This window comes from Berghia stephanieae, chromosome 13 (assembly GCF_034508935.2).
Source record: "Berghia stephanieae isolate SIO BIC M18660-M18661 chromosome 13, UCSD_Bste_1.3, whole genome shotgun sequence".
Classification (NCBI taxonomy): Eukaryota; Metazoa; Mollusca; class Gastropoda; order Nudibranchia; family Aeolidiidae; genus Berghia; species Berghia stephanieae.
Window position 1 is genome coordinate 26,629,305 of NC_088372.1, and position 15,183 is coordinate 26,644,487.

The following is a 15,183-nucleotide window of genomic DNA, read 5'->3' on the forward strand; positions in this document are numbered from 1 at the left end:
ATAGGGGTGGCGATAATCAAATGCCACAGGACTGGCCTGATGTCGTCTTCCTTGAATCGGAACAGGGGTCGTCCAACCACGATCAACACGGTGACGAGAAAGCACCATAAAATCGTACAGTGTAGTCTCGTTACTTGTAAAACCTGTCCGTGATAGTGAAAGAATGAAAGTATAAAACCGTACAGCGTTGTCTCGTTACTTGTAAAACCTATCCGTGATAGTGAAAGAATGAAAGTATAAAATCGTACAGTGTAGTCTCGTTACTTGTAAAACCTATCCGTGATAGTGAAAGAATGAAAGTATAAAATCGTACAGCGTAGTCTCGTTACTTGTAAAACCTATCAGTGATAGTGAAAGAATGAAAGTATAAAATCGTACAGTGTAGTCTCGTTACTTGTAAAACCTATCCGTGATAGTGAAAGAATGAAAGCATAAAATCGTACAGTGTAGTCTCGTTACTTGTAAAACCTATCCGTGATAGTGAAAGAATAAAAGCATACAGTGCTGTCTCGTTACTTGTAAAACCTATCCGTGATAGTGAAAGAATAAAAGCATACAGTGCTGTCTCGTTACTTGTAAAACCTATCCGTGATAGTGAAAGAATAAAAGCATACAGTGTAGTCTTGTTACTTGAAAAACCTGTCCGTGATAGTGAAAGAATGAAAGTATAAAACCGTACAGCGTAGTCTCGTTACTTGTAAAACCTATCCGTGATAGTGAAAGAATGAACGTATAAAACCGTACAGCGTAGTCTCGTTACTTGTAAATCTTATCCGTGATAGTGAAAGAATGAAAGTATAAAATCATACAGTGTAGTCTCGTTACTTGTAAAACCTATCAGTGATAGTAAAAGAATGAAAGTATTAAATCGTACAGGGCTGTCTCGTTACTTGTAAAACCTATCCGTGATAGTGAAAGAATGAAAGTATAAAATCTTACAGCGTAGTCTCGTTACTTGAAAAACCTATCCGTGATAGTGAAAGAATGAAAGTATAAAATCGTACAGTGTAGTCTTGTTACTTATAAAACATATCCGTGATAGTGAAAGAATGAAAGTATAAAATCGTACAGTGCAGTCTCGTTACTTATAAAAATTATCCGTGATAGTGAAAAAATGAAAGTATAAAATCTACTACTACTACTACTACTACTACTACAAAACAAATCTTGAGCTTTTATATAGCGCAATATCCACTAAACGTGCTCAAATGCTTTACAACCGGTTGTAATCCATCGCTTCAATCCAGTAATATTTATTTCCTATTTTGGCATTCTATTTTTAGTCCCACTCCCTCCCATCCCTCAACTCCTCCTCCTCCTATTCTTGCTACAACAACAACAACAACAACAACAATAACAACTACTACGACTACTAATAATACTCCTCCTCCTACTACTACTACTACTACCACTACCACTACCACTACTACTATTGCAACTATGTTATTTGTTTTTAAGGATTTTACGGCGCTTGCAACACATTAAGGTCATATCAGCGCCAGTAAAATGGAAGAAAATGGGATAGTAAAAAGTTCTAGAATTAGAATTAAAGCACCCAAGAAAGGTAAGACAAAGGGGAATGAGAACAAATAGGTATGTAGATTCCAAGAGCACACCACCAATTTACTAAGTTCGAGATCACCTATAAGTCTCAAATGGACACAAGCACGAAATCCAACAAAGAGGAATACACTCAAATGTTTACAATACACATTCAAAATAACAAATATAATTATACATAACAGAGAGATGATTTACAAGGAAAAAAATCATCTCCCAAAATAATAACTATGCATTTGACTGTTTCCCTCCTGGCTAAGACTCCGGCCAGGGCCAGGACAAAACCAAATAATCTCATTCCAAGACAGACAGAAATCATGTTGGAAAACATATATAAGGGGATAGAAGACACAGTATGTAACCCCCTGCCCACTATGGGAGGTCAAGGACCCCACCCAGCAGCTACTACTACTACTACTACTACTACTACTACTACTACTACTCCCACCACCACCACCGCCACTTTTACCACTATTACAAAAAACAGAACTAAACTTGAGCTTTTATATTCCGCAATATCCACTAAACGTGCTCAAAGCGCTTTATAACCGGTTCCTGAATAACAGCAACACGTAACATTTAGAACGAGACATGACGCCGGTTAGGCGATATTACACATTTCCGACAGAGACAATGCTGTTAACGGCCAGGTACTCATTTTACACCTGAGTACAGCGAGAGAATGTGAGTAAAAAGTCTTTCCAAGGACTCAAACATGCGCAGAGCGAGGCTCTAATCCAGAACCTTCCGATACGAAAGCGAGTGTCATACCACAAGGCCAATTACTACTACTACTAATACAATTACTACTATATACTATATACTACTACTACCACTACTACTACCACTACTACTACCACTACTACTACCACTACTACTACCACTACTACTACTACTACAACAACTACTACAACAACTACTACTACTACTACTACTACTACTGCTACCACCACTACTACTACCACCACTACCACTATTACTACCACCACCACAACCTCTAATATGTTGACGCCATAAATAATAAACGACAACATACAATACACGACAAAAACAACAAAAACAACAACAACAACAACAACAACAACAACACCACAGATAACCTAACTCACCAGTGAGCGGGCACCCGGCGTGTTCAGCAAGAAACATAAAAGGACGTGATATTTGGAACACAGCTCTCCATAATGAGAGACCACTCTTGACTTGTACGACCCTCGGTCAGAGTCAGTAGCCTCGGCAAGTAATCGAGGTCTCCGTTCCGACATCCAGCTCCTGATTGGAATTCTAACGATGCGGTCCTTTTGAACATCATAAATTTCTATCACGTTCATACGCCTGGCAATGTAAGGAGAATAGATTTTTTTTTGTAATGATAGAAGTGCATCAAACATCATTGGCTTGGTTTTAAGGGTTTTACGGCGCTTGCAACACATTAAGGTCACACCGGCGTCAGTAAAAAGGAAGAAAATTGGATAGTAAAAGTTCTAGAATTTCAATTAAAGCACCCAAGAAAAGGTAAGACAAAGGGGTATTGGTTCAAATAGGAAACAGATGTAGATTCCAAGAGCACTCTAGCAAAGTACTTAGTTTGAGATCACCTAAATGTCTCACCCAGACATAAGGACAGTTCCCCACTAAGAGGAATACACTCACATGTTTACAAATCACATTATATAAAACGTAAACAAAACATAATACAGGACATAACAGATAGATGATTTACAAGGAACAAAATGTCATCTCCCAAAACTTAACTATACATTTGACTCTCTCCCTCCCAGCTAGAGTGTCCGACCAGGGCCTGGACAAAACCAAGTAATCTCATTCCAAGACAAAGACAGAAAGGAAGTTGGAAAACAGATATAGGGGGATAGAAGGCACAGGAAGTACCTTTCTGCCCACTATGGGAGGCCAGGAACCCCACCCAGTCAAACAGCATTCATCTATAGATAGTTCGAAGATGACATCACTCAGGCCTTTGTTATTGTTTTTGCCATCCGCGTTTGTGAGTTGTTCTCACTAAACTGTATTAACCAGACTATAAAAGTTCATGGTTACACCGAGTTTGTGTGTTGGTCCGTTATACTTCCGGATGGCAATGTTGTGAACTCCTTGGCCAAGCGCATTCAATCTATTGAAAGCTACGTTTTGATGCAGTGATACACCGTGTACGTAACACACGTCCATTAGGAGGGCGCAGCGTGACTCGGCGATTTTTACCGGATTCATTGCGATATCATCAGATTTACGCTCTAGGTCACATAATATAATATAGTAGTAGAACAAAAAATATATTACGCATTTGTATAGCCCAAAATGATTTACAAGGGGTCCTTGGCCAACAGCAAAACTTTACAAGTAGAAAGAGGAAGCAAGAAGCCTGTCAGGAAATACTACAACTTATTTTATCAACCAAAATAACGCTGTTAACGGCCAGACACTCGTTTTACACCTGGTAATATTTTTAAAAAAAATTAAAATGAGCTTTTACATTGGGCAATATCCACTAAACGTGCTCAAAGCGCCTTACAAGGTGTCCCTGGCCAACAGCAACACTTAACTTGTCAGACATGACATGACGCCTGTTAGGCGATATTATATTTTTTTCGTACGGAGACAACGCTGTTACTGGTCGGGTACTCGTTTTACACATGTATAAGGTGAGAGAATGTAAGTAAAGAGTCTTTTCTAGGGACTGCACTATACACCAAGTGAGGCTCGAAGCCAGGACCTTCCGATCCGAAAGCGAGTGTCAAACCACGAGACCACATTATAGCCACACCGGACTTCACAGATCGCATCAAGTCAGAAATCACAATCTCGAAGAAATCTCGGAAACACAAATAGGCGATGAGAAGACAGCAAAAACTTTACCTAAAACATACCAATTGTCATCGTCGGCCGGGGGCTGTATCTTGATAGACACGGCCTTGACGTCCCCTAAACTGAAAGCCGTGCTCAACAAGAACCAACATTCAGACCCATTCTGTTGAAATAAGTATAGATAGTTCGAAGATGACGTCATTCAGGCCTTTGTTATTGTTTTTGCCATCCGCGTTTGTGAGTTGTTCTCACTAAACTGTATTAACCAGACTATAAAAGTTCATGGTTACACAGAGTTTGTGTGTTGGTCCGTTATACTTCCGGATGGCAATGTTGTGAACTCCTTGGCCAAGCGCATTCTATCTATACGGAAGAGTTGATTGAAGAAATGGATGCGGGGTTTTTTTTGCGCGGGGGGGGGGGGGGGGGGGGGGGTTGGGTAGATGGTGATAGATACGCTGTTTTTGTTTTTTAAAGATCTGAAAAAGTGTGTACGAGAGATGCCAAACAAATCAAAAAAGAAAAACACAAGAAAAAAAAATTACCCAAAAATATCAGTCTAATAGAATACTACATGGGATGGATTTTTGTCTTGTATTTTGTTATTAATGGTTTTACGGCGCTTGCAACACATTAAGGTCATTTCAGCGCCAGTGAAAAAGAAGAACATGGGAAAGTAAACAGTTATATAATTACAATTAAAGCACCCAAGAAAAGGTCAAACAAAAGGGAATTGGTTCAAATAGGAAACAGATGTAGATTCCAAGAGCACACTATCGAAGTACTTCGTTTGAGATCACCTAAAAGTAAAAGTCTCAGCCAGACACAAGCACAGGTCCCCACTAAGAGGGACACACTCAAATGTTTACAAATCATATGTAATACGTACACAAAACATAATATAGTCCATAACAAAGCAGTGATTTAAAAGGAATAAAATATCATTTCCCAAAATTAACTATACAATTGACTGTTTCCCTCTCAGCCAGGGTATCTGGCCAGGGCCAGGATAAAACCAAGTAATCTCATTCCAAGACAAAGACAGAAAGCATGTTGGAAAACAGATACAGGGGGATAAAAGACACAGTAAATGCCTCCCTGCCCACTATGGGAGGTGAGGGTCCCCACGTATTTTTCTTTCTTGCTTTGTCTGGTACCTTTCATACACACTTGTTCAGATCTTTATCGTTCACCTGTCCTTAGTTTTTTTTAATTTTCTGTTTTTATTATAAAGAATTTTTCCGGGCGCTTGCGACACATTTAGGACATTTCAGCGCCAGTAAAATGACCCAGAATGGGATGGTCCAAGAAGTCTTAGATTTATGAAAAGCAAACGAGAATATGTATGACAAAGAGGAATAGTTCAAAAAGAGAACAGCTGTAGATATTCCTACAGCGCAAGATCAGTGTAAACTTGTGCGGCTATGTGGGCTATGTGGTCTAGTGGTATGACATTCGCTTTCGGATCGAAAGGTCCTGGGTTCGAGCTTCGCTCGGCGGATAATTGAGTCCTTGAAGAAGGCTCTTTACTCACATTCTTTCACCGTACTCATGTGTAAAACGAGTACCTGGCCATTAACAGCGTTGTATCTGTCCGAAAAAAAATTGTAATATCGCCTAACAGGCGCCATGTGCCGTCCTACATGTTAAATAATGCTGTTGGCCAGGGACCCCTTTTAATGCGCTTTGAGCATGTTTATTGGATATTGCGCTATATAAAAGCTCAATTATTATTTAAACTTCTTTGAGATCACCTAAAAGTCGCATCCAGATCCCACTGAAAGAATTAGTCAAACGCTTACAAAACATGTTCACCAAAAACAAAGGAATATTGCAGTACATAAAAGAGAGATGACTTTTAACAAAGAAATCTCCCAAATCTATACTATACACGAATGTCTCCCTCTCTTCCATACCAGACCGACTAGGTGGGACATAAATAAGGTAAACATTTTTTTCCTATATCTTTGTTGTTCTTGTTTTTAAATGTTTTACGGCGCTTTGCGACACGTTCAGGTCATATCAGTGCCATAAAAAAGGAAGAAAGTGAGAGAGCAGAAAAATACTAGAACTACGAGTAAAAGCACCAAAGAACAAGAAGGAGAAAGAGCAATTCTTCAAAAAGAGAACAAATTAAATATATATTTCAAGATCACGCTATCAGTGTACTTAGTTTGAGAGCCTCTAAACGTCTCATCCATGCACCAACACAGAATCCTACTAAGTGGAAAAAAAACACTCAAATGAACAAGATAATATTAAAATCAATAAATACATAATTAGAGAGATGATCTACAAGGAAAAGAAATACCCTCTCCCAGAACTATCACTATACATTTGACTGTTTCCCCCTTAGCCAAGGACTCCGGCAAGAGCCAGGACAAAACCAAGTTATCCCATTCCAAGAAAGACAGAAAGCAACTTAGAAAACAGATATTATAGGATGACAGGAAACACAACAAGTGACATCCTGCCCAGCATAAGAGATCAAAAGACCATTCCCAGTTTGTCTCTTTTGTTTGTTTTTGTTTAATCGGGTTTTAAGACGCTTGCAACCCATTTAGGTTATATCAGCGCCAGTAAAAAGGAAGAAAACGGAATAGTGAAAAGTTCTTGAATTACAATTACAGCAACCAAGACAAGGGAGACAAACGAGGAATTGATTAAAATATGAAGCTGATGTAGATTCCAAGAGCACACTATCAAAGTACCTGGTTTGAGATCACGAAATGTTTCATCCAGCTACAAGCACAGGTCCCCGCCAAGAGGAACACACTCAATTGTTTACAAATCATACATATGTAAAATGGAAAAAACAGTGCATAACAGAGAAATGATTTACAAGACAAAAAAATATCATCTCCCAAAACTTTAACTATACATTTGACTGTTTCCCTCCTAACCAGGGTATCTGACCACGACCATGACAAAACAAATTAATTTCATTCCAAGACAAAAGCAGAAAGCAAGTTGGAAAACAGATATATGGGGATAGAAGACACAGTAGGTACCTCCCTGCCCACTCACTATGGGAGGTCAGTAATCTCACCCAGAGTTTATCTCTTTGTTCACATACTAGAAATACAAATTTATCTCCCAACAAAATTTCAGCAGTGGTTCTACGGTTGCCTATAATGACGATCCAAGCGGTGGCCACAGTCCCGGCGTTTGGCAATGCTGATGTCTTGATACAAATCAAATATTTATACGGATCCTCTGGATTGAAGTGGCTCGTGGCCAAGTGGGTGCGATTCTGAAAGAGATGTAAAAGATAATTACTGATTTGTTTTATTTTGATCGGGTTTCGGATGCTTAGTTTACAGAGCATTCGCTTCACACGTAAAGAGACCGAGATCGATCCCGGGTGCGGTCCAGACTTTTTTCTGACCCCCCTGTCTGCCTAGCAGTGAATGGGTGCTGAGTCTGTAAGATTTGGCAGCTTCTAATGGTGCTCACACTACTGTGTTATGACGCTCAATCCAATCAGCAAATTCTTCACCGCATTCATGCACCGTCGCAAACCTGCCAGGTAGCCTCGTCACAACAAACAGTTCAACTAGATGTTCTGCGGTTTCGGGTTCTTTCCCACATCGGGTTCATGTTGGACCCACTGATGAAGCGATTTTGCCGTAAGGCAGGATCTCGACCGGAGCCGAATCGCTACCGCCCAGTGTCTACTCTTACTGGTGAAGAAGCCTGTCAACTTCTCACCTAATTTTGAGTAGTGTATGTTTCCGCCCTACTCGGGGGATTGAATTTGTCCAAACCGACTTCCATCTCATATATGCATTTCTGCCCGTGGTCAGGAAATCTGCGTACAAGGGCTGCCGGCGACTTGTTTGATTTGGCGCAAAGTACTTTGCGATAGACAAGTGACCTATCAAAAGGATAGTTAGCAATTGCTATTGTCCGTTTCACGCTATATAAACCGGGATAAACTCCGGCTTCATGGGCCGAATGAATGGCTGCTCTGAAGGACTAATTCTTTTATTTATTTTGTTTGATGCGATTGAAGGGATGCAATCGAGTTATTCGTGATGTATTTGAATTATTTAGTGTGTTATTTCCCTTTTATACTTTGACGCTCTCCTGTTGAGAAGTTTGTTGTTTTTTGTTTTGTTTTTAAGGGTTTTACGGCGCTTGCATCACATTTAGGTTATATCAGCGCCAGTAAAAAGGAAGAAAATGGGAAAGTAAAAAGTTATAGAATTACAATTAAAGCACTCAAGAGAAAGTAAGACAAAGGGGAACTGGGAACAAATAGGGATCAGATGTAGATTCCAAGAGCACACCACCAATGTACTTAGTTTGAGATCACCTATAAGTCTCATCCCGATACAAGTACAAAATCCAACAAAGTGGAATACACTCAGATGCTTACATTATACATTGAAAATAAATATAATAATACACAACAGAGAGATGATTTACAAGGAAAAAATATCATCTCCCAAAACAATAAACTATGCATTTGACTGTTTCCCTCCCAGCCATGGTCAGGACAAAACCAAGTAAACTCATTCCAAGACAAAGACAGAAAGCATGTTGGAAAACAGATATAAGAGGATAGAAGACGCAGTATGTACCTCCCTGCCCACTATGGGAGGTCAGGAACCCCTCCTAGATTGAGAAGTTTGTTATTTTGCGTGATGACAGTTGAGATTAAACGAGTTGATAATGAATTATGGCCAATAATATACCGGACATGTTTTGCTTTTGACTGTTTGAAATACACTTGTTTGAATTGGCTGTTGTCGGCTTCGACCACATTAGATGTGATGAAGAGAAGGTGTAAATTACAATAAGAATTTCAATGGAAGCTTCAATTCTAAAAAAACAGAATAGATCATGTAGACCGTTCAGATTTCTCCTTGATCAAGAGAATACGTTGAATGAAACACTTAAGAAGGATGAGAGATGTGATGACGAGATTAGGGTCATTTACCTTAACGTCGCTATTCTCAATATATGACAAAGTCGTATTTTATTGAGTAATTGAGTGCGCCTATGTGGTCTTCTGGTATGACACCCGCTTTCGGATCGGAAGGTCCTGGGTTTGAGCCTCGCTCGGCGCATAGTTGAGTCCTTGGAAAAGGGTCTTTACTCACATTCTCTCACGTGTAAAATGAGTATCTGCCCGTTAACAGCGTTGTCCCTGTCGAAAAAAAAAATGTGTAATATCGCCTAACAGGCGTCACATATAAAAGCTCAAGAGCTCAAGATTTCTCACCATGTTCTGTTGCAACTTGTCTCTCCTTTTGGCAACGATAAACAGAGAGAGGTATAATATCCATAATGCTGCAAGTATGAGGACTATGAAGTTGGTCATTTCTAGCTTCTTGTCATAGACGTTCATGGCCTTTATTTTAGCCCCGACATCGGACGAGTCGATCTGCATATTGACGTTTACAATGTCCGCCGAAAAGACGCCTGCTGATCTAGAGCATCGGCATGTTATTGTTCCATCCTCGTCTTTCTCGGATATGTCCTGTAAGTATATGGAAATAATAATAATAATAATAATAATAATAATAATAATAATAAAAAAACAACAACAACAAAACAAAAACAAAAAAAAAAAACAAGAATTGCGCGATTTATTCAATTGAAATTATCACGAATATGAACTTTACATTTTCATTTTAAAAATAAAGAAAAAAAAACAACAAAAAAAAAACAACAAAAAAAACAACAAAAAAACAAAAAAAAAACAAACAAAACAAACCAAACCAAAACAAACAAAAAAACAAAAACAAACTACAATGTTCGCACTTGTCAATAACACAAAAAAACATTAACAACATCTAAATAATAAAAGAAGATTCTTTTATTCAGAGCCAGAGGGAAATTTGTCTGTAAGATTATATTCCGCCGAAGTGCAGCACAGCAAAGTGAGCTAGGTACAGTTGACTTGCTCTAGGCCATGCATAACGCGGAGTGTCTAACTCGCTACCTTTTGTATGCTTAGCAATGACAATACCGCGGATACCCCTCTGAAGCGCATTATGGACGGCGCCCCCGTTTCGAGCCGAAATAAGTCCCAGCATTCCTTGTACGCAGCTTCCCTGACTACGGACAGAGATGCATATTCACGATGGTGAGAGGTTGCCAGGCTTCGATACCAGTAAGAGGAGACACTGGGTGGCTGCGAATCGACTTCGGACGAGGAGTTGCCTCATGGCAAGTGCGCATCATCAGTGGGGGCTTTCCACCTGTCCTACATTTACCCGATGTGGGAAAGAATCCGAAACCGCCGAGCATCTAGTTGAATGGTGTGTTGTGACGATGCTACCGGACGGGTTCGCGACGGTGCACGAATGCGGACCGGACTTCGATGATTGGGTCAATCGTCATAACATAATAGTGTGAGAACCATAAGAACCATACGAAGCTGCTGCCGTACCATTCACGCACACACTAAAAACCCGTTCGGGCCTTCTGGCACTTGAGGCGACGCAAGAGATTTCCGCCTAGTTTTGTCTGCTGCTATTCGTGGGGTCACCTCTCTGCTTTAGGTTCGTCTCCAGGTCGCGTTGCGGGCGGACTCGCTTCCTGTTTCTTTGGGGTGCCCATCGCAGAACCTTCCTTGACGGTGTTTTGTCAGGTCTGCGACAGACATGCCCTAACCATTGCCATCTTGTCTTTTGCCGTGCCACACCCCCCCCCACCCCCGCCTTTCCGTATTGCCCTGCCTGACGTCACACATTATTGCGTGTTTACTTACACAAACATCCAGTTGCCACGTGTGTGTCATTTCATCAAGATACGAACATCGAACCTCACTCAAAGCAAGTCCAATGTGTGTCACCTGCTCTCCCGGCATTTTCATAGCAGTAGTGTCCAGGGATTCCACATTGACCCTAAAGACAAATGCACTCTTAGGGTTGTCGTAGTGGAAGGCCTGAATTGAGTAGAAAACGTTGGTAAGACAATATGAAAGAACTAACGACGGAAAAGGCATTTACTTATATCTAAAAGAAAAAGGTTTTTATTTAAGCGAATGAGATAGATGAGAGACTTGCTTTGTTAAGGCATATCATTCGTCTTTATAACAAATAAATAAATTCTCTTTATTCATTCCATATGGGGAAATTAGTCTTTAGGATCTATTCCAAAGGAAGACTGGAATAACCCAAGCGTCAGCCGCAGTGCATCGCCGAAAACTAAACTGAGCTAGGGCGAGTAATCGCACTCGGTACTTTTCGGGTTCGAGAGTTTTTGGCACGATGAGAGTCATTTAAAAATTGATCGATATTAGAAGTTTTCTGGACAAAGTTTTAATTCTGCATTTTCCCAGAGTATGACAGATTTTATGTTTACCTTCGAGACTTTTTCCAGCACAAAAGCGCTCTTCTCCGTTGTGATGGTGTTCTTGGCTTCCTCATAAAAATGGGTGAATTGTCGGTTATTTTTTACTAGCAACCGCGCGATGGAAAATTTCATTCCTTGTGATTGGGGATAAAATTTGAACTGCAAATTTCTCACAACATTTGTATCAATCGGTATCTGCAGCGAAATTAAAAAAAAATTGTAATCATGGAGTAAAGGATTCAAAATAATTGTAACAACGTGTCTCTTAGAGGTTGAAAATCTAACAAAAACTACAATATGTAGATGCCTTTCAAAACGTACTAAGTCCCATGTTCATGATACAAAGAAAACCACATTTTTTTGGTCATTTATTTATTGATATGAATTGGGAATAGTGGTATATTCCGTGGGCACACAATCAGTGTACTCATCACAACTCAAGGTAAGGACTCCACTAAGAGGAATATATATATATATATTTATATATATATATATATATATTATATATATATATATATAATTACATAATATAAACCATGCAAAACCTATGATAGTGCAGATAACTTTCAAGGAAAATAATTGCATCTCTCGAAACTAATACAATACATTTGACTCAGCCAAGGACTCCTGTCAGGGCCATGACAAAACTGAGTAATCTCATTTCACTACAAAAACAGAAAGCAACCTGAAAAAGGATATATGAGGTGATAGGAGAAGTAGCAACAATGACATCCCCGCCCACCACTGGAGGTCTGAACACCCCGCCCAAACGCCCAAAAGACCGGAAAAAAGTATGAAATGTTTTTTTCCCACGCTAAACGCAAACACACAAGCGCACGCACACACACTTATAATATATATATATATATATATATATATATATATTATATATATATACACACACCTTTTTAAAAAAAAAATGGTCATTTAACATATATAAAGGGCGAGTATTCTGACCATTTCATTTTCGTCAACTGCTTAATTAACAAAGACAGATAATGTTGACGTTACAACCCCATCCCCCCAAAAAAAAACCAAACAAACAAACAAACAAACAAACAAACAAACAACCCCCCCCCCCCGCCAAAAAAAACAACAAAAAAACAAAACAAGCAAACCCGATGAGTTAAACACTAAAGACGAATGAGAGACGTGAGAATGGTGTTGTTACGTCCATGTTATCTGCCTGTGTTGATTAAATTGAAGCTTCTATATTTCCTATAATTTGTCTTTATTTCTTTGAAATGAAAGCAGCAACATTTTTATCCTATTTTGGTATAATTGCTCAGAAACACGGAGAGTGACCAATACTCTTTGTAAGATAAACCTCCAAACCTGCACAAGCAGATGTCTTTGAAACATACTCGGTATCAGATGGCCTGAGAAAATCAATAATAAAGACGTGTGGTTAAAAGCTGGACCAGAGGGATTTGGGTTCAACAGTCGTGACGTCACTTCCCTCGTAATGACGCCCAATAACTTGTTATTCTAAATTATAGAAACAATGGCGGACGCCATTATCTCCATCAACGCCCTTATCAAATACTTCTTCGATGAGTATAAAAGTGTGTCCAGAGGAGAAAAACATAATAAATCTGATCATGTTTTGACTTTTATACATTCTGTTAACATGACATGTAAAAATGTTCTAGCCAGCATGTAGAATAAAACGTACTGGTTTTCTTTGTTTAGAGCCAAGCTGCTGGTTCCTGGGCGGACGTGACATCAGACTTATTGAATCATATAAGCAAACAAATACGAACAAGAAAATGGAGATGGATCGGTCACGATATCAGAAAACCAACAACAGACAATAAGAGAAGAAGCTGTGGACTAGGACCCTCAGGGGAAAAGGAAGTTTGGGAGGCCACAGAAAACATGGAGAAGGTCTTGTGAGGAAGAGGTGAAGTTGGCTGGAATGGCCTGGGGAGAGATGAAGTAGAAGAAGAAGAAGAAGAAGAAGAAGAAGAAGAAGAAGAGGAAGAAGAGGAAGAGGAGGAGGTTTTGGAGGAGAGAAAGGAGAAGGAGGAGAAGGAGGAGGAGGAGATTGTTAAAGGGGTTAGTGGAGCAAGGGAATGATCAAAGTGGTATAAAAAAAGAACATGCCTTACTTACCAAAAGTTCTGAAGAAGAAGAAGAAGAAGAAGAAGAAGAAGAAGAAGAAGAAGAAGAAGAAGAAGAAGAAGAAGACAGAGCAGAATACGGTGGTGATGTACTGTTGAAGTCCCATGTTCATACAAGGAATGGAAAGGATTAACTCATTAGAAAATGATTAGCTCTATATAATTGCAATCTGTTCCTGAATCTTAACCCCCTCCTTACCACCTGCATCAAAATCGTCACATTTGTTAAGACACAATATACATTTTGTCTTATTCAGATTTATTTTGTACATCACAATCTTTGAAGAATGATCTTTTTTAAAGTAATAAGAACATTAAATTGTTTTGTAGATAGCTTGTTTTAGTTTTAAAAATCCTTTTTTTTCTGTTGGGTAAGCCAAGCCTGCCATCTTGGGAAAACACTGAAAATGATCGGTAAGGAGAGAGTTAATCAGCCCATCCAGCATAGCACCTTTATGAGACTACAGCCACAGGTCCTCTTATCAGTGGCGTGACATGCTTACAGTATAAGGTGGTGCCAGAACCAGGAAAAAAAATGACTTAAAACATGCTATGTTTGTAAATACAAAAGAAAGAACAAAAATTAAAGAAAAGACTTACTCAAATAATTAAGAGACGGTATATACCATTTCTCAGTTTAATTATTTTTTTAAATGCTGTAATCCATTTAAAAAATAGGATGTGGCTCCAGGCTCCGATCCTTTTTACTTTACAGTTGCAGAATTTTTAATAAGGAAAATAATTTATAAATTTTGGTCTACGTCTGTTTTAACTTTGAAACTTGTTCTTTAAAATTACTCCATACCCACAATTTTTTAAACATCAATTTATAAAATCGCTTACTACAACTTGTCAATTGACCTTTTTATTCTACATTACGTGCCATGTAATTTATACTATGTAATTTTTCTCAGTCAATTTACAATAGTATTACACTGTAACTTATTCCTAGCTTTTAACTGATCCTTATTTTTTCTTATATTTTGACATCAATATACCTTTTCTAGATATTTATATCTTTACACTTTTATAATCTGTATGTCCCTTAATTTTACACTATGTAATTATTCTTACAGCCTACAATATTATCATACTATATATACCTATTACCAAATTTCACTTTACCACATTATATTTACGTATATTCTGTTTATGTATGTATCATTGTCGGCATTTTATACGTCTGTATAAAAAAATTCCTTTTGGATGAATAAAGTACATTATTATTATCAACCAATACAGCCACATGTCCTATTATACCATCGATGCACTTACTTGAATCCAATCACACATAGAGTCAAGCTCCCCGTCTGTTATCTTGTAACTCGTCTCAATGAACTCTTGCAATTAAGACCAAACAAAAATTAAA

The 15,183-nt window shown here is 38.8% G+C and overlaps 1 protein-coding gene across 1 annotated transcript in view; it reads right to left on the reverse strand.

The window, feature by feature from the left end:
• Window positions 1–756: 756 nt before the first annotated feature.
• The window catches only part of LOC144959266 (uncharacterized), a 28,345-nt gene continuing 13,918 nt past the window's right edge, over window positions 757–15,183 (reverse strand). Inside the window, exons 8-15 of the mRNA XM_078891810.1 lie at window positions 15,090–15,154; window positions 11,701–11,886; window positions 11,105–11,281; window positions 9,611–9,868; window positions 7,457–7,633; window positions 4,374–4,543; window positions 2,670–2,892; window positions 757–834 (exon numbers count right to left, since the gene is read on the reverse strand). Coding sequence (XP_078747936.1) covers window positions 757–834; window positions 2,670–2,892; window positions 4,374–4,543; window positions 7,457–7,633; window positions 9,611–9,868; window positions 11,105–11,281; window positions 11,701–11,886; window positions 15,090–15,154 — 1,334 coding nt within the window. The remainder of the gene's footprint in view (window positions 835–2,669; window positions 2,893–4,373; window positions 4,544–7,456; window positions 7,634–9,610; window positions 9,869–11,104; window positions 11,282–11,700; window positions 11,887–15,089; window positions 15,155–15,183) is intronic.